Below are 24014 nucleotides of genomic sequence, written 5' to 3' on the forward strand. Positions count from 1 at the left end.
ACAACCTTTTTTTACCGTCCTACTAACGCAACGCTCCAGTGTGAAAGCCCTCGGGCCTTCACACTGGAGATAATAGAGCAGCACTTTTAGGGCGGATTGCAGGCACTATTTTTAACGCTATAGCGCCTTCAGTGTGAAAGGGGTCTAAAAGCCACAGGGGTAGTAGATGGAACCACTCCCATCAGGCTTGAGGAGCAGAGGACTTTAGTCTAACCTTAATTCAATAATACTTGTCTCTTTCCCTTTTATATAATGCTTCCCAGTGTTTAGTAGGTAGCGAACTGCTTTCATGACCTTTTATAGTGTCTCTCTGTCATAGTGACATTCAATTCTATGAACACTACCTATACTGTGGAATCTATAGCTACCAGATGTACCTGCAGCTAACATGGACATTTTGATTTTCTATTCTATATAGTCCCTCATATTGTACCCTTAGGTCTTAGGTTGTAGATCAAAATTTTTGCCATATACACAACCCTTCCAAGACATGCAGCAACTAATGGGGACATTGCACTCTCAGAAATAGCCACTGGAGCCTGTCTCTTAGAAATGGCCACTGGGACCTGTCTCTTGGAAATGGCCACTGGAGCGTGTCTCTCAGAAATGGCCACTGGAACCTGTCTCTCAAAAATGGCCACTGGAACCTGTCTCTCAAAAATGGCCACTGGAACCTGTCTCTCGGAAATGGCCACTGGAACCTGTCTCTTGGAAATGGCCACTGGAACCTGTCTCTCGGAAATGGCCACTGGAACCTGTCTCTCAGAAATGGTCACTGGAACCTGTCTCTCAGAAATGGCCACTGGAACCTGTCTCTCAGAAATGGCCACTGGAACCTGTCTCTCGGAAATGGCCACTGGAACCTGTCTCTCGGAAATGGCCACTGGAACCTGTCTCTCGGAAATGGTCACTGGAACCTGTCTCTTGGAAATGGCCACTGGAGCCTGTCTCTCAGAAATGGCCACTGGAACCTAGTATATGGTTAAAATAAACCCTTCATATCTGACTTGAACTAAAGCCTACATGCAAACAAATAACATTTCTAAGAGGGGCCCGCCCGCATGTAAAGCAAAAATGTAGATAACTGGTTATGGTAAATTTCGCTAAACCGTTTTAAATTCATGTATGTAAAAATGTAAATTAATTCAACTTATGTAGATACCAATGACAAAGTAGGAAAAGGAATTGTGAGTGCAGAATGTAATCTTGAAAGCTTTACATCTATCGTTTCCTTTAAATTGGCACGGTCTTCTTATAGTCTTCATGCAGACATATTAATGGAAGGTCTCAAATGCTTTCAGGACTGTTTTGTAGCTGTTTTCCAAAGCTTATATTTAGAGTAATTGTTCTTTCTTTTTCTTGTAGATATGCAGGCTCTGTAAAGGATGGCTCCCAGTACTTTGTTCTGCTGATTATTACAGATGGAGTTATCTCTGACATGGCTCAGACAAAGGAGGCAATAGTCAATGTAAGTGAACTGCTTTTCATGCAGCTCTGGTAGTTTCCCATTTAGACTGAAATCACCTGCTGTCTTGGAATGCTCGCTTGAATTGCTGCTTTTAAAGGAACAATCCATGCTTTAACGTGCAAGCTGCTTCTCGGATATAACAGTATTCATTCAAGGCAATTACCTGGATGAATTGAAAAATGCGTTTTATATACATTTTATCAACTAATTTGAAGTTCCACTATGGAGGTAACACAGGTTATAAAGTATCACAATTTATACAAATTTTATTGTGGAATGTCATGGTACTAGGCATGAAAAAAGCATTTTAGTGTGTTATATGTTTATATCCTGTAGTGAATACTGTATTGCATTATTCTTATTATAAAAGTGTGGTAATTGGTACGTTGGTCAGATGTGCTAACTTTAGCGCCCAACGCCAACTAACATTCCTTTTCTGTTCTCTGCAGACTCACAGTGGTGATAATTAGTGTTGTTCTGCACCCAAAATATTCTGTTTTTTCAGTAATCCAATCATTCTAACTCAGGGCTGGTGCAAGGATTTTTGGCACCCTAGGCGAAACCTCATTTTGCCGCCCCCGGCTCCACCCCTGACTCCACCCCCTTTCCCCTGCCCATATAAAGCCTACCTTTTTAATGAAGCGCCCACCAAATGTAGCCCACCAGCACCAATCAATGCAGCCTCACAAGCTCCCATCAAATGCAGCCTCACCAGCTCCCATCAAATGCAGCCTCACCAGCGCCCATCAAAAGTAGCCTCACCAGCACCCACCAAATGCAGCCTCACCAGCGCCCATCAAATGCAGCCTCACCAGCACCCATCAAATGCAGCCTCACCAGCGCCCATCAAATGCAGCCTCACCAGCGCCCATCAAATGTAGCCTCTCCAGCGCCCATCAAATGCAGCCTCACCAGCGCCCATCAAATGCAGCCTCACCAGCGCCCATCAAATGCAGCCTCACCAGCGCCCATCAAATGCAGCCTCACCAGCGCCCATCAAATGCAGCCTTTACCAGCGCCCATCAAATGCAGCCTTTACCAGCGCTCATCAAATGCAGCCTCACCAGCGCCCATCAAATGTAGCCTCACCAGCGCCCATCAAATGCAGCCTCACCAGGTCCCATCAAATGCAGCCTCACCAGCGCCCATCAAATGCAGCCTCACCAGCGCCCATCAAATGCAGCCTCACCAGCGCCCATCAAATGCAGCCTCACCAGGTCCCATCAAATGCAGCCTCTCCAGCGCCCATCAAATGCTGCCTCACCAGCGCCCATCAAATGTAGCCTCACCAGCACCCATCAAATGCAGCCTCACCAGCGCCCATCAAATGTAGCCTAACCAGGTCCCATCAATGCAGCCTCACCAGCGCCCATCAATGAATGTTTGCTTGCTTCCATTCATTCGGGAGTCGGGATACAGACTGATGCTCAGAGTTGCTTGCTGCAGAGAGAAGAGAGTAAGAAAACCAGTGGCCGGGCGCCCCTAAGCAGCAAGGCGCCCTAGGCGGCTGCCTAGTTTGCCTAGTGGTAGCACCGGCCCTGATTCTACTCTCCTGATCACATCTATGAAAATTAAACCATATACAGATTTTTCAATGGTTAAAAGATTAAAAGGAAGCCTGTACTGAAAATGGTGTAGGCTTGCTATTGCCTTAGGCCTCGTACACACGACCGAGGAACTCGTTGGAAAAGACACATCGTTTTCCTCGACGAGTTCCTTGTTAGGCTTGTCGAGGAACTCGACAAGCTTCCTTTGCGTACACACGGTCAAGACCAAATCTCCTCGTTCTCAAACGCGGTGACGTAGAACACATACAACGGCAGGGGAAGTTCGATTCCACTGGCACAACCCTTGGGGCTGCTTTTGCTCATCTCATGTTACTGCGTGTTAAAGCGGTGGTTCCCCCTAAAACACATTTCTAACAATAGATTCGTAAGACCCGTTACACTGCGGGTAGGCTGGCTTTTTTTTTTTTTTTCGTACATATCGAGATCTCGGCGTCTCGTCCCTTGGCGGTGGGCGTTCCTAGTTGATTGACGTTCCTCGGACGGGCGCATATGTGACGTCACGACTTTCCGACAGAAGCCGAACGTCATTGCGCAGGCGCCGTGTAGAGTCGGCTCTATACGGCACCTGCGCAGCGACGTTCGGCTTCTTTCGGAAAGTCGTGACGTCACGTATGCGCCCGTCCGAGGAACGTCAATCAACTAGGAACGCCCACTGACAAGGGACGAAACGCCGAGATGTCGGTATGTACTAAAAAAAAAAAAAAAAAAAAGCCAGCCTACCCGCAGTGTAACGGGTCTTACGAATCTATTGTTAGAAATGTGTTTTAGGGGGAACCACCCCTTTAAGTAAAAGTTTGGTAAGAGACAATTTGCACTTTTCAGACTGTTACAGCGTGAAAAATGTGCCATCTCCATTACAAACGCTACTTTTACCGAAGGTGCGCTCCCGTCTTATACTTTATTCTGAGCAGGTTTCTTAGCATACACACAAACGTGTTTCTTGTCGAAAACCAGCCTGACGAGGAACACGACGAGGAAATTGAGACTCCCGTCGGGATAAAAGAGAACTTGTTCTCTTTTTTCCTCGTCGAGTTCCTCTACAGTTTCCTCGATGAAAAACGTACACACGACCGGTTTCCTCTGCAAAAAAGCTCTCCCACCAGGTTTCTTGATGGATTCTGTCGAGGAAAACGGTCGTGTGTACAAGGCCTTAGGCTTTGTTCACACAGGCTTTAGGTTATATGAGGCCAGTGTGTTCAACAAGCTCCAAACAGCCCTGATGAAGCCTTTAAAATTGAACCATACTCACCTCCACTCTACCACTGGAGTGTCCTGGAGTGTCAACCCAACCATATTGAGTGTCCCCAACATATTACATTAATAGAGTAATCTCAACAATTATCCAAATCCATAAAGCTGAAGTTACCATGCTTGACATGTTTCAAGCAGCAGGAAAACTAGGAGTGAATCCGCTTGGATGCTCTCTCACTGGCTGCAGACATCTGTTGACAGCCTGTTTCAGGGTGCCAATCTATAGTCATTTTGATTGGCCAGCCATAGGTGACATCACTGCACATTCATGGGAGTTCATTTACCTCTACAGGTGCCAAAACTACATGCACAGCTCAATATACAGTGTGGACAGGAAGGTAAGAACCTTTAATAGAGAAGAGACATACAGTGCCTTGAAAAAGTATTCATACCCCTTGAAATTTTCCACATTTTGTCATGTTACAACCAAAAACGTAAATGTACTTTATGTGATAGACCAACACAAAGTAGCACATAATTGTGAAGTGGAAGGAAAATGATAAATGGTGTTCATTTTTTTTTACAAATAATTATGTGAAAAGTGTTGAATGCATTTGTATTCAGCCCCCCCCGAGTCAATACTTTGTAGAACTACCTTTCGCTGCAATTACAGCTGCAACTCTGGGAATGTCTCTATCAGCTTTGCACATCTAGAGATTGAAATGTTTGCCCATTCTTCTTTGCAAAATAGCTGAAGCCCTGTCGAATTGGTTGGAGAGCATCTCTGAACAGCAATTTTCAAGTCTTGCCACAGATTCTAAATTGGATTTAGGTCTGGACTTTGAGTGGGCCATTCTAACACATGAATATGCTTTGATCTAAACCATTCCATTGTAGCTCTGGCTGTATGTTTAGGGTCTTTGTCCTGCTAGAAGGTGAACCTCTGCCCCAGTCTCAAGTCGGTTGCAGACTCTAACAGGTTTTCATCTAAGATCGCCCTGTCTTTGCTCCATCCATCTTCCCATCAACTCTGACCAGCTTCCCTGTCCCTGCTGAAGAAAAGCATCCCCACATCATGTTTAACGGTGGGGATGGTGTGTTCAGGGTGATGTGCAGTGTTATGCCCCGTACACACGATCAGAATTTCCGATGGCCTAAAATCCGATGGAATTTTATGTCGGAATTTCGTTCAAGCTATCTTGCATACACACTGTCAAACCAAATTCCGACCGTCCAAAACACTACGACGAGCCGAGAAAAATGAAGTTGAATGCTTCCGAGCATGCGTCGACTTGATACTGAGCATGAAGGTTTTTTTCTCCATCGGTGTTCCACACAGACGATCGGAATTTCCGATAGGATTTTTTCCATCAGAAAAAAATAAAACATGTTCTATTTCTAAACTCCGACGAAAAAAGTGAGATGGGGCCCACACACGGTCGGAATATCTGATGAAAAAATGATGTCTGACTTTTTTCATCGGAAATTCTGATCATGTGTACAGGGCATTCGTTTTCTGCCACAAATAGAGTACATTTTGGTCTCATCTGACCAGAGCACCTTCCACATGTTTGCTGTGTCTCCCACATGGCTTCTCGCAAACTGCAAATGAGACTTCTTATGGCTTTCTTTCAACAATAAATAACAAATAGTGCGCTAAATCCCAAATGTATACCTAATAGTAAGCTCCAATATATATGTGAATATAATAATGACCAGTTATATAAATCTAAATATTTATGTGCAAAAAGTCCACATGCATAAATAAATGTGAATAATTGATCTTTTGAGGTGTTTTTATCACTATCCAAATGTGAGTGCATCTGTTTAAGAATGAATTTTATATAAGCAAGGAATTTATTCAATTTTGCGCAATAATGATTTTTTTATTTGCTTTGAGAAACTGAACCTGTTGAAATTGATTTAATCCTGCAATTATTAGCTGAAGTCCTTTCCTGATCTGGCTGCCTTTTTGGAATTATTACTGAAAGCGTTATTAGACCCAAGGGGGTCTTCGTTTGAGGTGAGCAGGCATTGCACATAGAGGTGGTGGTGATCATCTTTAGCACATATATCCTGCAGAGAGTGTCACGGATAACGGAGTGATTTGATATTCACATTTTGTCAACAATTAAAAATGACTTATTCACATTTTATATGCATGTGGATTTTTTGCACATAAATATTTATATTTATATAACTGGTCATTTTTGTATTTATATATATATATATTGGAGTTTACTATTAAGTTCATATTTGGGATTTAGCACCTTATTATTATTTGTTATTTATTCATTTATATGGTGTCAGAACAGTTGTTGAACAATTGCAGATGTCCCCTATTTATGTATATAAATTTCTCCCATTTTTGGGTTTAATCCGTATCAGCGCTTGAGTATCTTTATTGCTTGCCACTCTTCCATAAAGGTCAGATTTGTGAAGTGCACGACTAATAGTTGTCCTGTGGACAGATTCTCCCTCCTGAGCTGTGGATCTCTGCAGCTCCTCCAGAGTTACCATGGGCATTTTTGGCTGCTTCTCTGATTAATGCTCTCCTTGCCCGGCCTGTCAGTTTAGGTGGACGGGCATGTCATGGTAGGTTTGCAGTTGTGCCATACTCCTTCCATTTTTTGGATGATGGATTGATTAGTGCTCTGTGAGATGTTCAAAGATTGGGATACTTTTTTATAACCTAACCCTGCTTTAAAAGTCTCTACAACTTTATCTCTGGTCTGTCTGATGTGCTCCTTAGCCTTCATGATGCTGTTTGTTCACTACGGTTTTCTAACAAACCTCTGAGGGCTTCACAAAATGGCTGTATTTTTATTGAGATTAAAATATATATAGGTGGACTCTATTTACTAATTAGGTGACTTCTGAAGGCAATTGGTTCCACTAGATTTTAGTTAGGGGTATCAGAGTAAAGGGGGCTGAATACAAATACACGCCACACTTTTCACATATTTATTTGTAAATCATTTTTTGAGAACCATGTATTGTTTTTCTTCAACTTCACAATTATGTGCCACTTTGTGTTGGTCTATCACATAAAATCCCAATAGAATACATTTATGTTTTTGGTTGTAACATGACAAAATGTGGAAAATCTCAAGGGGTATGAATACTTTTTCAAAGCACTGTAGTATGTATCTTCTGCATTAACAAAACTACCTGTTGACATATTTCTAAAAATGTTGCTTTAAAGAAAACTTCAGTTTCAGTTTGGGAATGTTAAACACAGGTCTGTTGTCACATGAAACAAGCTTTCAGCAGGCATTGAACAATTTTGAGTGGTGCTGAAGCCTCCTGCAGCCTGCAAGCAGTTTGTTTAAGGTGACAGTCAGCACTCGCACTTTTTAGGATCTGAGTTTACCATTCAAAAAGCTGAATGATGATTTACAGGCTTTAGCAAAGCTTGCCAGAATTCTACCAATGCTTTGTAAAAGGTTGATGTACATACTGCTCTTATACAAGCTGAACCCCATGTGAACAAAATCTTAGTCATGCTGATACAATCACTTTAACCACTTAAAACCCGGACCATTATGCAGGTAAAGGACCAGGCCCCTTTTTGCGATTCGGCACTGCGTCGCTTTAACTGACAATTGCGCGGTCATGCGACGTGGCTCCCCAACAAAATTGGCGTCCTTTTTTTCCCACACATAGAGCTTTCTTTTGGTGGTATTTGATCACCCCTGTGGTTTTTATTTTTTGCACTATAAACAAAAATAGAGCGACAGTTTTGAAAAAAATGCAATCTTTTTTACTTTTTGCTATAATAAATATCCCCCAAAAAATATATGAAAAAAATCATTTTTTTCCTCAGTTTAGGCCGATACGTATTCTTCTACATATTTTTGGTAAAAAAAATCGGAATTAGCATTTATTGATTGGTTTGCGCAAAAGTTAGAGCGTTTACAAAATAGGGGATAGTTTTATGGCATTTTTTATTAATCAGTTTTTTTTTTGCTAGTAATGGTGGCGATTAGCGGTTTTTTTCATGACTGCGACATTATGGTGGACAACATAATTTACAACATAATGGTCATTTTTGAAGAAAATTCCTCCCAAATATGATAGGAAATTCAAATTGAGTAAAAAAAAGTCAATGCAAAATTGCACGTCTGGCTGTCATTAGACAGATAACTGATCAATGCAGTTGAATTATAATCAAGAAGTGCAGAAACTGTACATTGGTGTTTGGCTTTCTCTTTTATAAGCTCCATGTATGTTGTGAAAAACATATTTTTCTTGTCTAAAAATGAGGCACTTTGGCTGCTATGGCCCCTTTAAGTTTAACTGATACTGGAGTGTGATAGTGGTGGGAGTGAGAAGGGGAGAACTTCCTGCTCAGGAGGTAATTGGTGAGGGGGTCGCTAAGCTCTAAATAATATACTACTTAATTAAAGGATCCATTAAGACATCTGTAAATATAGGTGCACACTACTTGACTATAATATACTGTAAATGTAGCTAAATATAGCTAAGAATAGCAATCTGATCAACAAGTCTCAGTGACTTAAATGTAAATACACTTATACGTTATTAGATTTTATTAAAATCATTGTTTAAAGTTCAGCTGTAAATGTCTATGCAGTGAATTAGTAGAATTCCAGGCTAAAGCTTAATAATCTTAAAAATGCTTCCTCCCCCATTCTAACACATATCTATCGTTTTCCTCGACGAGTTCCTTGTCAGGCTTGTGGAGAATCTTGACAAGCTTTCTTTGCGTACACACTGTCAAGACCAAATCTCCTCGTTCTCAAACGCGGTGACGTACAACACATACAACGGCAGGGGAAGTTCGATTCCACTGGCACAACCCTTGGGGCTGCTTTTGCTAATCTCATATTACTGCATGTTAAGTAAAGGTTTGGTAAGAGATGATTTGCACTTTTCAGACTGACAGACTGACAAATGTGCTATCTCTATTACAAACGCTACTTTTACCGAAGGTGCGCTCCCGTCTCATACTTTATTCTGCGCATGCGCGGGTTTCTTAGCATACACACGAACGTTTCTCGTTGAAAACCAGCCCGACGAGAAACACGACGAGGAAATTGAGACTCCCGACGAGGAAAAATAGAACTTGTTCTCTTTTTTTCTCGTCGAGTTCCTCAACAGTTTTCTCGATGAAAAACATACACACGACCATTTTCCTCGGCAAAAAAGCTCTGCCACCCAGTTTCTTGTTGGATTCTGTCGAGGAAAACAGTCGTGTGTACGAGGCCATATAGTATGTTGATTAACCTGTGTTAGAAAGATGTACAGTACTGTATATACTTACCTATTTTTACCCACTCCAGTCTGATTACGTGATCCCCTATGTCAACCATCGCTGGTTGCAGGGAAGAGGAGGGAGCGCTTGTCAACAGCTGGTAAAACCTGGAACGGGGCCATCACCCATAGGCTACTATGGCCCATCTGTTGTCAGTGCTTCCTCCTCTCCCCTGCAGCCATTGCTGACTCACACAGGGGAACCAGATCACGTGACTGGACCAGAGCGGGCTCAAAATTGGTAAGTGCATACGTCTTTCTTACAGACATTAGTCAGCATAGGTGTTAGGAGGGGCAGGGGGCATTATTAGGTTTATCCTGGAATTCTTCTTTAGGGTATTTTGTGTCCCTACAGTTTTTCTCTGCTCCCCTTACATCCTTTTAATTTGCATGCTAAAATATTACTGTTTGTGCTCTAATAGAGTACCGGCAGTGCTTGACAACATATCCCATTATTTCTCTTGCTTGACTGGCTGGTCTCTTTCCCAGCCCCTCGTAAACATTGTTAGTGTCATATCTCTTTGACCACTCTCCCCTCTTCATATTTCTTGTGAGATAGCGGAATGCTGACCCAGTATTTCATGGTTTTAACCACATCCACCAAATACACTGGTGCTACAATACCATAAGAATGTGTAAGGAATGTTGGCAGATGCAGTCCTATAGTAAAATATTATGCAATTTTCTTTCTTTTAACCATGGGTTAAAGGAACAAAATTGCTTGATTCCTCCATCATCACAGTCAGTGTTGATGGGGGACTCCCTCCCTCTGTACTATTGTATCCTGACAGTGGGAGAATTCCCATCCATCATATAAGGTTTAAGTAAGCAGTGAATTTAGCACAAAACCTGTCACCTTTTAATGCTCCTGTCATACCTGTGATGTCATTTTAAGGTTTCAATCAAGATACCAAGGAGTGCAGCAATATTCCGGATTTGTGCATGTTACATTCCCAACCATCAGAATACAATGATCACTGCTGGTGCCAATAGCCATCAGCATTGATCGAACAAAAAAAAACACAGGCTGATTGTACTTAAGTTGATCAATAGAGCGACTTCAGTACAACCAGTCTGCCCATAGATGAACTGAGATTTGACTGGTTCCTGTGGACCGTCTGTGGATGGCCTTAATGTTGATTGCTGAGGATGAAATCAGCAAGCATGTGGGATGGGTCTGTACTGCCCCCACAGTCACACAACAGAGACTGCTTTTTAAGGCAAACCTGTACTGGGGGAACACGTAGGCTATCATTGTTGATCTCTCCTTCTAAAAATGCTATTTGATCATTCAGTGGTCCACTGCTGTTTGCATCACTGATTTTGGAGGGGTATCAGCAGCTCAGACTTTGTTCTGACTTTACTTTCTGCATGCTAGAAGTTATTGTAGCCTGAGACAGACAGATTACTAGTATTTTCAGAAGGGGGTCAGCATTGGCGGCTCACATGTTTATCTAAGTTCAAGTATAACTCTCCAGTGACATGTGCTCCCTACCTCTGCAACATCCAGCTATACTCTTAGCTTTCGTCCTGCCCAGGAGTCAAGCTGAACCATCAGGTACCAAGGGGCAGACTACAGAACAGAAAAAGTAATATCGTCCCCAAACCCACCCATACAGTATGTAGGTAATCATCAAGAATTCTAAAGCCCTGTACACACGATCGGATATCTGATGGAATCAAATCCGACTTTTTTCATCAGATATCCGATGAAGCTGACTTTCATCAGTCTTGCCTACACACCATCAGTTAAAAATCCGATCGTGTCCAATGCGGTGACGTAAAACACGACGTGCTGAGAAAAATTAAGTTCAATGCTTCTGAGCATGCATCGACTTGATTCTGAGCATGCATGGATTTTTGACCCATGGATTTCGCCACAGACGATCGTTTTTTTCCATCGGTTTTTAGGTTCTATTTTTTTTCACAGATGGATAAAAAACCGATGAGGCCCACACGATCGGTTCGTCCGATGAAAACGGTCCATCGGTCTGTTTTCATCAGACGAACCGATCGTGTGTACAGAGCTTAACATGTAGCTCCCTTTACCTTTATATGACCATACGTATATGACTATACATAAAAGACTTTGAGTGCTATCATATCAGAGGACATGGCCTATTAGGAGTTAGGCTGAAGCCATCTTTCACTTTCTTACAAATGGGATGCCTTCCTCGGTGTGCTGCATTTTATTAGACCCTTCACCTTTATGCATAAAAAGTGCCCATTACAATAAAGGATATAAACTGCCATTTAATAACCGTGAATTCCCTAATAGTCTGAATCATATAATCATGTACAACAAAGGTTTCTGCTTTATATCCCTGCCATTCCAACTTGTCCTCCTATTTATCCAGAGAAGGGTGAGACAGGCAATGTTTTAGTGTTATCCTTGTTAAAGTGTTACTAAACCCATCTGGTCTCACACAGTATACAGAATATGGAAATGCAATTGTTTTAACTGCTAAATACCTTTTCTCATCAGCTGTATATAGCAGTTTTGTGACTTCCATCAGTGTCTGGTTAAAGCTTGTAGGAGGAGTTTTCATACTACTCTGACTTTCTTATCAGGCTGCAGGAGCCCTAGCTCTTCTGTCTAGAGAGTGCTGATTGGCCCTGTGCGGATCACATGCACCTTCAAAGAAAAGTAAACTCTCTAGCATTACACACCAAACTGAGCATGTGCAGACTCCAAAGGCTCTGTCTTATCAGGAGATGAATTGGGAACAGTGTAAGAAGGGTAGGATCAGGGAAGACCAGATCAAACAGCCTTTTTACACAATGCAGAGGATTAACCCCTTAGGTTCCACAGTGAGTCTAACAGTCATGCTTTACTGCATGTACAGATGGATTTTACTGTCCTGGGTTTAGTTACACTTTAAATTAAAACCAATAAATTCCAAGCACTGCATGCTGGAAGCAATATGACTAGTATGAAGGAGCTGCCTTGAGAAAATGTGCACTTCACAGGAGAAATGTTCATCGGCTGCTTTTGTTTTAATTGTTTTTAGTCTTTGGAGTTTATGACTAAATAAAGACTGATATACCATGAGTGCCTTGTACTTCTTCTTTCTTGGATTTCTGTATGAAGGAACTTTCCCTTTTGTTCTAGTATAGTGGTCTCCAAACTGAGGCCCAGGGGCCAGATGTGGCCCTTTGCTTGCTTTTATCTGGCCCTTGGGGCACTATTTTTATCCACTGATACCAACAATGGGACATATTTCCCCCCCCACTGACACCAATGAAGGGCAGAATTTCTCCAAAATGACACCAAAGATGGGGTACAATTTCTCACAGTGACACCAAGTATGGAGCCAAATTCCTTCCAATGACACCAAAGATGGAGCCAAATTCCTCCCAATGAAACCAAAGATGGAGGCAAATTCCTCCCAATGACACCAAAGATGGGGCACAATTCCTACAAATGACGCCAAAGATGGAGCCAAATTCCTCCCAATGACACCAAAGATGGGGGCACAATTCCTACAAATGACACCAATGTTGAAGCCAAATTCCTCCCAATGACACCAAAGATAGAGCCAAATTCCTCCCAATGACACCAAAGATGGGGGCACAATTCCTACAAATGACACCAATGTTGAAGCCAAATTCCTCCCAATGACACCAAAGATAGAGCCAAATTCCTCCCAATGACACCAAAGATGGGGGCACAATTCCTACAAATGACACCAATGTTGAAGCCAAATTCCTCCCAATGACACCAAAGATAGGGCACAATTCCTACAAATGACACAAATTATGGGATGCCATTCCTCCCACTGATGTCCAGGACCTTTTTAACTGTCAATGGCCATAGTCAGGCCCCCCTTAAGTCTGAAGGACAGTAAGTTGGTCCATTGTTTAGGAAGTTTGGAGACCCCTGTTCTAGTAGATGGGAAAGGCCCTTTAATTTGTATCCATCTCCTAAACATGTATTCTTATTTATAAATGAGCCTCCTAATTACAATAGGTATACAGTAGGTGTAATATTATTTATGTATGCATTTTCTGAATACAATAAGTATAGGCTTTCAATGTATGTTTTTAGTTACCGTACTTTGAATAACAATGTTGTTTTACAGCAATTATTATGATATAATATGATTCAGCGTGTCGATATTTGCTCCAGTCCCCTGTGGTATGCAGAAGCAGGAGGTCATCTGTGTACCCCAATATAACTGTCTGCTTTGACATTTTGAACATTGTTTAGCTCCAGGCTGACTGTCTGAATTCTTTTTACAAATCTAGCAGATGTTATGTGCTTGCTGAAAGGAAGATGAGCCTAAAATATTTATGGTTATATGAATAAAAATAGCTGTTCTCATGATGTAGGGCTTTATGCTGTGTGCAAAAATGCTCATTTTATTTAAAGCAACGTAGGAATATGTCTGCTGCAGGGAACACGGCTGCTTGTGAATTTGCCATGGCCATTACTGTATATTGGGTAGACTATAAATTATATTTAATCCTCTTAGTAATCTACAATGGATACTCTTTTAAATTGAATCAGTGGTTGCAGGGAAATTACATAGCACTTGGCTAAAAGCATATAATTTGTGTCACTGATGCTTTCAACTAATATAAGTAGCCAACTCTTGGAATTTCAGAAGTCTGAGAAGTTCCATATCCTCATGTTTTCCCAAGAATTTTATGCTTGCAGTGCTTTCTGTGGTGAAAAAAACGATCTGCTTCATTAGGCATCAGATGGAATCAATAAGTTGGAGATAAGGTGGTTTTATTGCTTTGCATCTAGTTACACATACAGTATACTTGGGACAAAAGAAAAAAAAAAGATGCAGGACTTTATAGGTACTTATTAAACAGAGCCGTATAGCAAAATCACTTAAAACCATAATATTTATTAAATCACAAGGATAAGGATAAAAACATTAATTTCCAAATATCATCATCCATCTGGAGTAGATGACATTGCTTTTTAGGCCCCTTTCACACTGGGGTGGTTTGCAGGTGCTATTGTGCTAAAAACAGCACCTGCAAACCGACCTGAAACAACGGCTGCTGTCTCTGCAGTGTGAGGCTTTCACGCTGGAGCGGTGCGTTAGCAGGACCGCTCCAAAAGTCCTGCTAGCCACATCTTTGGAGCGGTGAAGGAGCGGGGTGTATATCGCTCCTCCACCGCTCATTCCAATTGAAAGCAATGGGAAACCACAGCTATACCGCCGGCAATGCGCCTCAGTAGAGGCGCGTGCCGGCGGTATTAACCCTTTTTCGGCCGCTAAGGGGAGGGTAAAACCGCCCCACTAGTGGCCGAATACAGACGCAATTCTGATGGTAAAGCGCCGCCAACGCATGCTTTACCGCCACCGTACCTCCCGCCCCAGTGTGAAAGGGGCCTTACTTACCTGAGCCCGATCCAATATAACAATGAGCACGAGAGCAGCAGCTCCAGCTGCGGTCTCCCATGTCATTGGACATATTGATAGCAGCAGGAGCCATTGGCTCTCAATGCTGTCAATCAAATCCTGTGACGCGGGGGTGGGGCCAAGCCCCTCTGTGTCAATGAACGCAGCAGTGGGACTCCGGAGTGAGCCCACATGGGTGCCCACAGGAAATCGGTTTTCTGTGGGGGTGCCCGATGAAGAGGAGGAGCCTGGAGTGCTGGCAGAAGACCCCAAAAGAAGAGGATCGGGGCTGCTTTGTGCAAAACCATTGCACAGAGCAGGTAAGTATAGGCTTGTTTGTTATTTTTATTTTAGAAAAAGGAAGGTTTACAACCACTTTAATATTTAGGTGTCCTAACTTAAAAAAAAATCATCATCATAATGTGTTTTATGATCTTGAATGGTGTCTATTGTTAACAGGTATAGCTAAGCAGAATTATTTCTAATATTTTTTTTAAAAACATACATTTATCACGTATCACATGCTATTAGCTGTGGTTATTTTATGCTAAACTTAAGAATAAATGTCTTTTCTTTTAAGGCTTCAAAACTTTCAATGTCAATTATCATTGTTGGAGTGGGACCTGCAGAATTTGATGGTGAGTGGCTCACATACTGTATGTTCATATATTAAGCTGCATTCATTGCTTTGGGAAGAAAAAGCCAAGTATTGAACCCCGAAGGGATGCTCAGTAAAAGCAAAAAAAACAAAAGATCAGAGTACTTCAGCTTTTTTCACCTTGTTGAATGTGTGATGGAAGTAAAAGTTTATGGGCCAGATTCACAGAAGAGATACGATGGAGTATCTCAGATACACCATCGTATCTCTGATTTTTACTGGTCCTATCTATGCACCTGATTCATAGAACCAGTTACGCATAGATAGGGCCGAGATCCGACAGTGTCACACTGTGTTACACTGTCGGATCTTTTTTTGGATTTAAAAATGGCGCCGGGGGCGTTCCCGCTGATTTACACTGAATAATATGTAAATCAGCGAGATACGCGAAATTCACGAACGTACGCGGACCCGACGGTGTGTTCTTACGTCGTTTCCGTAGCGCGGTACCCGTCGTATACTTACCCTTTCTAAAAGCAGGGGTAAGTATTGTTAAGTATGGCCGTCGTTCCCGCGTCGAATTTGAAATTTCCTACGTCGTTTGCGTACGCCGATTCACGAACACGCGCGTCGCAAGTCCCGCTCACGTCGCAACCACTGACGTCCTATTGACGTCAGTGGGAGCAATGCACGCCGGGAAATTCCCCGGACGGCGCATGCGTATTTAAATCGGCGCGGGAGCGCGCCTGATTTAAATAGTACACTCCCCCAGCCGCGGAATTAGAATTCCGCCGGGGGAGTTAGGATCCGCCGTCGCAAGTTTGGAGGTAAGTGTGTTGTGAATTTGACACTTTCCTCACAAACTTGCGAGGGCGGATCTTAAAACACATAGGTTACACGGATCTAAAGATCCGCTAACCTTTGTGAATCTGGCCCTAAGTGTTGGACCTTATGAACGCTTTAATTTAGCACCATTTGGTTTTACTAAAAACTTTCTAGGTGTGCAAGCCCTCATTAAAAGAAAACTGTGCTGTAATTCAAATGTATAATTAATCTGTTATTAGAAAAATGTATTACCAGTTACTTTATTACAGACTGCTGGGCAGCACATTGAAATAACACATAAGTAAAAAAAAACACAAGCAATGCATTATAACACATTGCAGCACACGATCCCCCCCCCCCCACAGCAGCACACGACCCCCCCCCCCCCACAGCAGCACACAATCATTATGCGCTATACATTGCCAACCCGTATATTGATTCACTTAACTTAGGATTTCAGTTGTGCCTCAATGCTGCTTCTGCTGCATTCACTATTGATAACAAAGGGTACAGCTTTGTCGCTTGTTCTGTAAGATGATTTTTGGCAGTGACAACAAAAGGGCTCTCATTCCTGCCAACTGTGATTGCATTTGCTTTATTTTATGTGCTTTGGATGCCTTTGCCTCTAAATGGTATAACACACAGACATTGGTAATATAATTTAAATAAACGAACAGTCGTACTCTTGGGCTTCGTCACAACAGTGTTAAGATTTTGAATTATGCTATGTAATGAAAATATATAATTTAAAACCAGACAAAAGCTTGTTTGCAGGTCACTTTTCTTTTTACAAAGGCTTCTTTCTGCAAAAAGCAAATGTGCAATTTATAGAAAATGTAGCAGAGTTCTGGCCACAAACTCCTTTTCCCCTTAATAATCAATAAGCTGAGAATATAAAGGAGAAAAAAATGATATATTTTAAATTTGAACTCGCTGTATGATAAATCTGCAGAGAATAATGCATCGTCTGCTACAGAACAATGAAATGCCAAAGGCCACCAATGCATACTGATTGTTTACCTAGTGTTATACTGATTTTTTTTTTAAGTTTTCATTTCGATTTTTCATCCATGCAGCTATGAATGTGAACATATTAAATGTTTCAACATAAAGACAGCTAGATCAAGAGATACACTATATTACCAAAAGTATTGGGATGCTGCCTTTACCCGCACATGAACTTTAATGACATCCCAGTCTTGGTCTGTAGGGTTCAATATTGAGTTGGCCCACCCTTTGTAGCTATAACAGCTTCAACTCTTCTAGGAAGGCTGTTCACAAGTTTTAGGAATGTTTTACCATTCTTCCAGAAGCACATTTGTGAGGTCAGGCACTGATATGGACAAGAAGGCCTGGCTTGCAGTCTTTGCTCTAATTCATCCCAAAGTCTATTGGGTTAAGGTCAGGGTCTGTGCAGGCAAATTAAGTTCCTCCACCGCAAACTCGCTCATTTATGGACACTCATTTGGTGGAGGGGGGTTGTTTTTTAGGGGTTAGGCTTGGCCCCTTAGTTCCAGTGAAGGCAAGTCTTAAGGCATCAGAATACCAAGTAATTTTGTACAATTTCATGCTCCCAACTTTGTGGGAACAGTTTGGGGATGGCCCCTTCCTGTTCAATCATGAATGCGCAGCAGTGCACAAACAAGGTCCATGAAGACATGGATGAGCGAGTTTGTGGTGGAGAAACTTTACTGGCCTGTACAGAGTCCTGACCTCAACCCGATCGAACACCTTTGTGTTGAATTAGAGCAGAGGCTGTGAGCCAGGCCTTCTCATCCACATGAATGCCTGACTACACAAATGTGCTTCTGGAAGAATGGTCAAACATTCCCATAGACACTCTCCCAAACCTTGTGGACAGCCTCCCCAGAAGAGTTGAAGCTGTTATAGCTGCAAAGAGTGGGTCAATTCAATATTGAACCCTACAGACTAAGACTGGGATGCCATTAAAGTTCATGTGCGTGTAAAGGCAGGCAGGCGTCCTTATACTTTTGGTAATATAGTGTATGTACAAAGAAGCCTTTATTTGTGTTTGTGATAATAAAGACAAAATACTAATTGTTTTAGCAAATGCCTTTCCTGTGATTTTACAGTAAGTACCCATAGTCAGGATGATCACTGTCCAATCTGGCTGAAACTAGACAGATCAGGCTTCATGTCTGTCGGTACAAGAAGACCTACAGTATGCAGGCACCTTTTTCTGATCAATTTCAGCTAGTCCTCTCTCACAGGATTAGGCCATTACAAAGTGTGTTGCTTGATGCGCGCTTCCTCTTGTCCCTATGATATAAACAAGGATGCACATGCATTCTTAAGTTGAAGTCTAATCTATGCCCAGGTTTAGCCTATCTATATGTACTGGAATTTGCACAAGCTGACTTTAAATGGGCCTGTCTGGTGACACAGCCTTTAAAGCAGAGGTCTCAAACTGGTGGCCCTCCAGCAAGTCTTACTAAAAGTTAAGTTGTCCTTTAGAAGGAATGACTTTATAATTTGTATAGTGTGCTGGTAAAAAATGGGCATATCTCAAGATACTTGAGCTATGCGACACACATCAGGGGTACTTGGTGATTACTGGCTTTTAAAAAGGAGTACATGCGTAGTTTTGAAAATCACTGTTATATTATTTGTATTAGTGGTTTGTGACAACTCTTTATTTATTTGAAAGCAATGGTGGAATTGGATGGAGATGAAGTCCGAGTATCATCAAGAGGACGTTATGCAGAAAGGGACATTGTACAGGTAATAACTTAATTGTCAAATGATTTGCCTAAAATTTTAATCATTCTTGTCCTAAATAACTGAATGAAACTTATTAAACCAGGATTTAAAGGAACCATAATCACTAGATTTTGTTGGTTGCTAGATGAGCTGTAGGCAACTCTAATGTGGAGAGAGATTCAACTCTCTCAGCATTGAAGCAATCCAATATCACCAGGGTTCAGCATGTTTTTTTTAGAGGTCATAACCTAGCAAGGCCTAATTAAAAAGTAAGGAAGATTTGAAAAGTTCAGGGAGTCAGGAGTAAGTAACGTAGAGTTCAAGCCTAAGTGGTTAAGAGTGCAAAGATCAATAGTATGTAACGCACATCTCTCCCCCAGCAAAAAGTGCCAAGTTTTTCAGTGATACCCAGACTGAACAGCATGCTGGGCTACCCTGGATAGACAGCAGATAGTGAGCCCACTTCAGCACTGGATCATGGGCAGATGCAAGAGTCCTTTATTGTTACAAGATGACAAATGACATCACAGTCATGTGACCGAGCACAGGCTGTGCATCAATAAAAAGCGACATCCTCTAGTATTTTGTATGACCTCTATGATTTGTAGGGACAGACCCAAGTCTTCCAGGCATGGAAAAAGTTGGTGACCTAATGCAATATCTACTGTTTTCTATTCATCAAAAACTACATATTTTAGAGCCCTTGATGCTGAATGGAGAGTAATACTCAACTTGTCTCTTCAGAATACCCCATAAGTGTTCGATTGGGTTCAGGTCAGGAGATCTACTAAGCCACTAAATTACTTTCACCCTGATGTTCTTCAGAAATGCAACAAGGGCTTTAGATGTGTGTTTGGGATCATTGTCATGTTGCAAAAATGCACAACGTGCAACGTGATGGTAGAATCTTCTCTTTCAATTAATGATACCATCAATGAAATGCAGTTTCCCGACACCAGCAGCACTCATGCAGCCCCCCAGAAGGACACTGCTACCACCATGTTTCACTGTAGGCACCATGCATTCTTCTTTGTACTCCTCACCTTTGCGACACCATACAGTTTTGAAGCCATCAGTTTCAAAAACATTTATCCTGGTCTTATCAATCAAGTGTACAGAGTCCCAATAGTCTTCTTTTTTAGCATGAACCCTGGTAAATTCTAGGTGGGCTTTTTTTGCATGGGCCTTAGGAGAGGCTTCCTTCGTGGATGACACCCATGTGTTCCATTCCTCTGCATCCTATGTTGTATTGTGCCACGGGAAACAAGCACCCCAGTTTGGCTTTCTACTTCTTTTGCTAACTGCAGTGAACTTGCATGGCAATTTGCTTTAATCCTTCTCATCAGAAGACACTCCTCAAGGTGTTACCTTCCATGGACTGCATGGACGTCTTTGTAAAATGGTTGCAGTTCCATCCTTGTTACATGTTTGTATCACTTTTGCTACAGTATTCTGACTGATAAGTAAATATTTGCTGATCTTCTTGTAGCCTTAACCTTTCTTGTGTAAAGAAATAATTTTCTTTCTCAGGCCTTGTGACATTTCTCTTCCATGTGGTGCCATTGCTGACAGCATGAAGTGGGAAGGGATTTTCTTTGTCAAGTAACACTCTTTTATAACCAACTGTCTTCAAGACACCTGTTTAACAACTTTTGCCTGCCATATAGCAGAATGATGGCAGCAAAGTAGTTTAGTTATCCTGATCGGACATCATATGACGGGATCAGGATAACAGAGCTGGCGTGCGCTCACGCAGGCGTGCAGTGCAGCGGTCGGGTGGCTGTGTGTCAGTCTGACACACAACAACTCCAATCAAAGTATGAAGCCTCTGACAGAGGCTTCTTACCACGTGATCAGCTGTGACCAATCACAGCTGATCATCGCATAAACCAAATGAATAAATGACCAATAAACAGCTCTCCTTGGTTCACACTGTTAGGGAGAGCCGATCGGCGGCTCTCCATGTCAGAGGGCGGGGGGATCTGTGCTGATAATCAGCACATTCATTATCAGCACAGCCCCCATCAAAAGGTGCCCATTGGCTGCCAATCAATGCCCAACACCTGCCAGCCTAAATGGATGCCAGTACCGATCAGTGCCCAAAACAGTGCCAATAACAGTGTCCATCAGTGCCCCATCAGTAATGCCTGTCAGTGCCCCAATCAAAGTGCCAATTAGTACCACTCACTAATGCCTGTCAGTAGCTCCTCATCAGTGCTGCCTTATCTCACGTAGCTTTGTCGGGACATGCACTGCATATAGTACTGCATTAAACAAATATAGCCAATATAAAAATTTTAGCTAGGCTACATTTATTACCAATCTAAAAAGAATCCTGATATATTCCTATGACAATTCCTCAAAAGAGTACAGTATACAGTAATGCAGTATCACATTACCTTTAGGGGAGAGAATACTCTGTAAGATTATGGAGATATCACTTAAGCTGTTAATATTACAAGCTCAGATGAAAAACTGAGTTTAGACTGGTAAAGCTGGATCCAGAACGAAGTGAGGCTCTCTGCACTGGCACAAGGCAGCTATAAAGCCATGGTGGGGGATTGAATGCTCTAATCCAATCTTCTAAAATAAGCTTTTTAACAGCATGCTAAAATGCTAAAAGCCATTGTTTCATTCTGTTGTAAGACTACTTGCATTGTTGTGTAAAGCTTGAATTACATTAGGATTAAATTGAAACCTGTTAATATGGCTGATGGGGTGTTACATAAGATGTCACATTTCTCTTTAACAATATATTGTATTTTACTTTTTATTACAGTTTGTTCCTTTTCGAGACTACATTGACCGAACGGGAAACCATGTGCTGAGCATGGCACGACTTGCTAAGGACGTGTTAGCGGAGATTCCTGATCAGTTTCTCCTGTACATGAGATCCAGAGGATTCAAGCCATTTCCTGCTCCACCTCCATATACACCAACTGGGCACCTATTACAGACTCAGATCTGACTAGTATAAAGTACAGCTCTTCCAATATTTGTGAAATTTTGCAAGCTGCCAATGCCAGGCCAGCTTCAACAAAAGGTGCACTAAGTCTGGACTTTTAACAAGCCTGCTTGTTTGCATAGAATACAGAGAGACTTTTCCGGATCTAAATGATTCTGTTTACAGACCAAAACTGTAAATATGGATATATGTGAAAACAGAAAGATTTTATATACTCGGCAGGAAAAAAAATCAAAAGACTGAAACTGTTTCCTGAGTCTTATTTTTGTGATATTGATTTTTATTATTAAAACTGTTGGGGGAAGCACAAATCACGCTTTTAACCCAAACTGTATCCTCCTCCCTAACCAAGCTCTACTTATGTGGGAATGCAATTCCTTGGTGTTAATGTTTACATGTTACTAATTTTTAAATTTCAGTACTTTTGTAATCGATTCTTACAGAAAGTTTTAAATTCTTTGAAATCCAGTGTCTTCTGACTGGCAATAATTATAGCCACAAAAAAAAAGCAATAGCACTTTAATGAATCTCTTACACAAACATTAAGAGACGTGGACAAGTGCTTTCACACCTTTTGGAAAGGAAGAAGAAATACCGAGATGCAGCACTTAATACACTGTCCTCATAAGAAAATTAGCTTACCACACACAAATCAGAAAAAGTGTGCTTTTATTTTTAATATTTTACCCTGAATAATTTATTCTTAATTAAGAAAAAAACATGCCAAAAAAGAAGCTAATTCAAAAAGAGCCACCGATCGTGATTAAAAATTCAAGCTATTTACATTCTTGAATACTTGTCTTTTTTTAGGAAATAATTTTAGTTTTTTTTGCTCTGTAAAGTTTTAATAAGATGCATGTGTCTAAATCTTTGTGTGTCAAAGAGATGATAACATGTTGAGGTTTCCTGTTAGCACCTACTCACGTTATTGCCATTGAGTATGAGAAGACGGAAATGGTAAGAACCCTGTCTTCCATTGCTCCGCAGGGGTAATGCTAACATGAAACTCTGAGATGTCTCCAGAAATGTGTGAGAAATGCACGTCCGTGTTACTCTATACACGAAAACTATGTTTACTAAATTACCCAAATACATATATATATGCTTGTTCATATATAATGATAAAAAATGTTTTTCTTTTTTGCATGTACAGTTTTTACAACCTATAACACAGTTTTGTGCTACTATGTGTCAAATACAATACATTATACTAGAACTTATGGCCTTAAACACACACCCAGTTCCTCAAAATGATTGTGAATTGCCTTTAAATGATGGAAATTATTCTATATATTTTTCTTTTTCTTTTTTTTTGTGTCAACCTTGTAACAGACTTGTAAATGTAATATTATTTGCATAATATATGCATAAATATTTTGTCTATTTCTATGATGTACTGTTATTACAAAACTTATTGTAATTACTAATTTCTTTTGTAAGCATGGTAACAGGTATTTTGCTGAATCAAATTATATCTGCAATTTTAGAGGATCTATACTTATGTAATGCTATATCTTAATTTTTTATTATATTAAAAATATTGAACCACTCCTAACATAGTTTTCTTTATTGCATATGCAGCAACATGGAGAAAATTATCCAGAATAATTTTAAGAAATGTGGTGTCGTATGGCTTTATCTAATTACTAAATTAACCAACAAAGTTTTCAAGCTTGATCCAAGGAGACTATAAACTGCATGTCAGTGAGACTTTTAATATTTAAAATGAAATGGAAGTTTTGAATGTGGGTTGCATTTTAATGAACACAGCACTAAAATGCCTTAAGAATATTGTAGGCGTCAATACAGTTGTAATTTAGGTCACTAAGTTGTTATTACCTACAAATAAATACGGAGAAGTCTTTTTACATTTGGGAAATTATGCATGTAATAATACTACTACTTGTAATGCTCATAAGTGGTTGTTCGCACTTGGGGGTTGCAAGAGGGCCTGACTGGCATAATAGAAATTTAAAGGATAAATTCACTTTTTTAGGCATTTCACTTTTCATTATAACTAGAAGTGTTTTCCAATGTC

The 24014-nt window shown here is 41.1% G+C and overlaps 1 protein-coding gene across 1 annotated transcript in view; it reads left to right on the top strand.

The window, feature by feature from the left end:
• CPNE8 (copine 8) overlaps positions 1-23531 on the top strand; it is a 335485-nt gene extending 311954 nt beyond the window's left edge. The window contains exons 17-20 of the mRNA XM_040343623.1: positions 1366-1468; positions 15448-15505; positions 18959-19032; positions 21791-23531. Coding sequence (XP_040199557.1) covers positions 1366-1468; positions 15448-15505; positions 18959-19032; positions 21791-21979 — 424 coding nt within the window. The 3' untranslated portion in view covers positions 21980-23531. The remainder of the gene's footprint in view (positions 1-1365; positions 1469-15447; positions 15506-18958; positions 19033-21790) is intronic.
• The last annotated feature ends 483 nt before the right edge of the window (positions 23532-24014 follow it).

The sequence above is a fragment of the Rana temporaria genome, chromosome 3 (assembly GCF_905171775.1).
Source record: "Rana temporaria chromosome 3, aRanTem1.1, whole genome shotgun sequence".
NCBI lineage: Eukaryota > Metazoa > Chordata > Amphibia > Anura > Ranidae > Rana > Rana temporaria.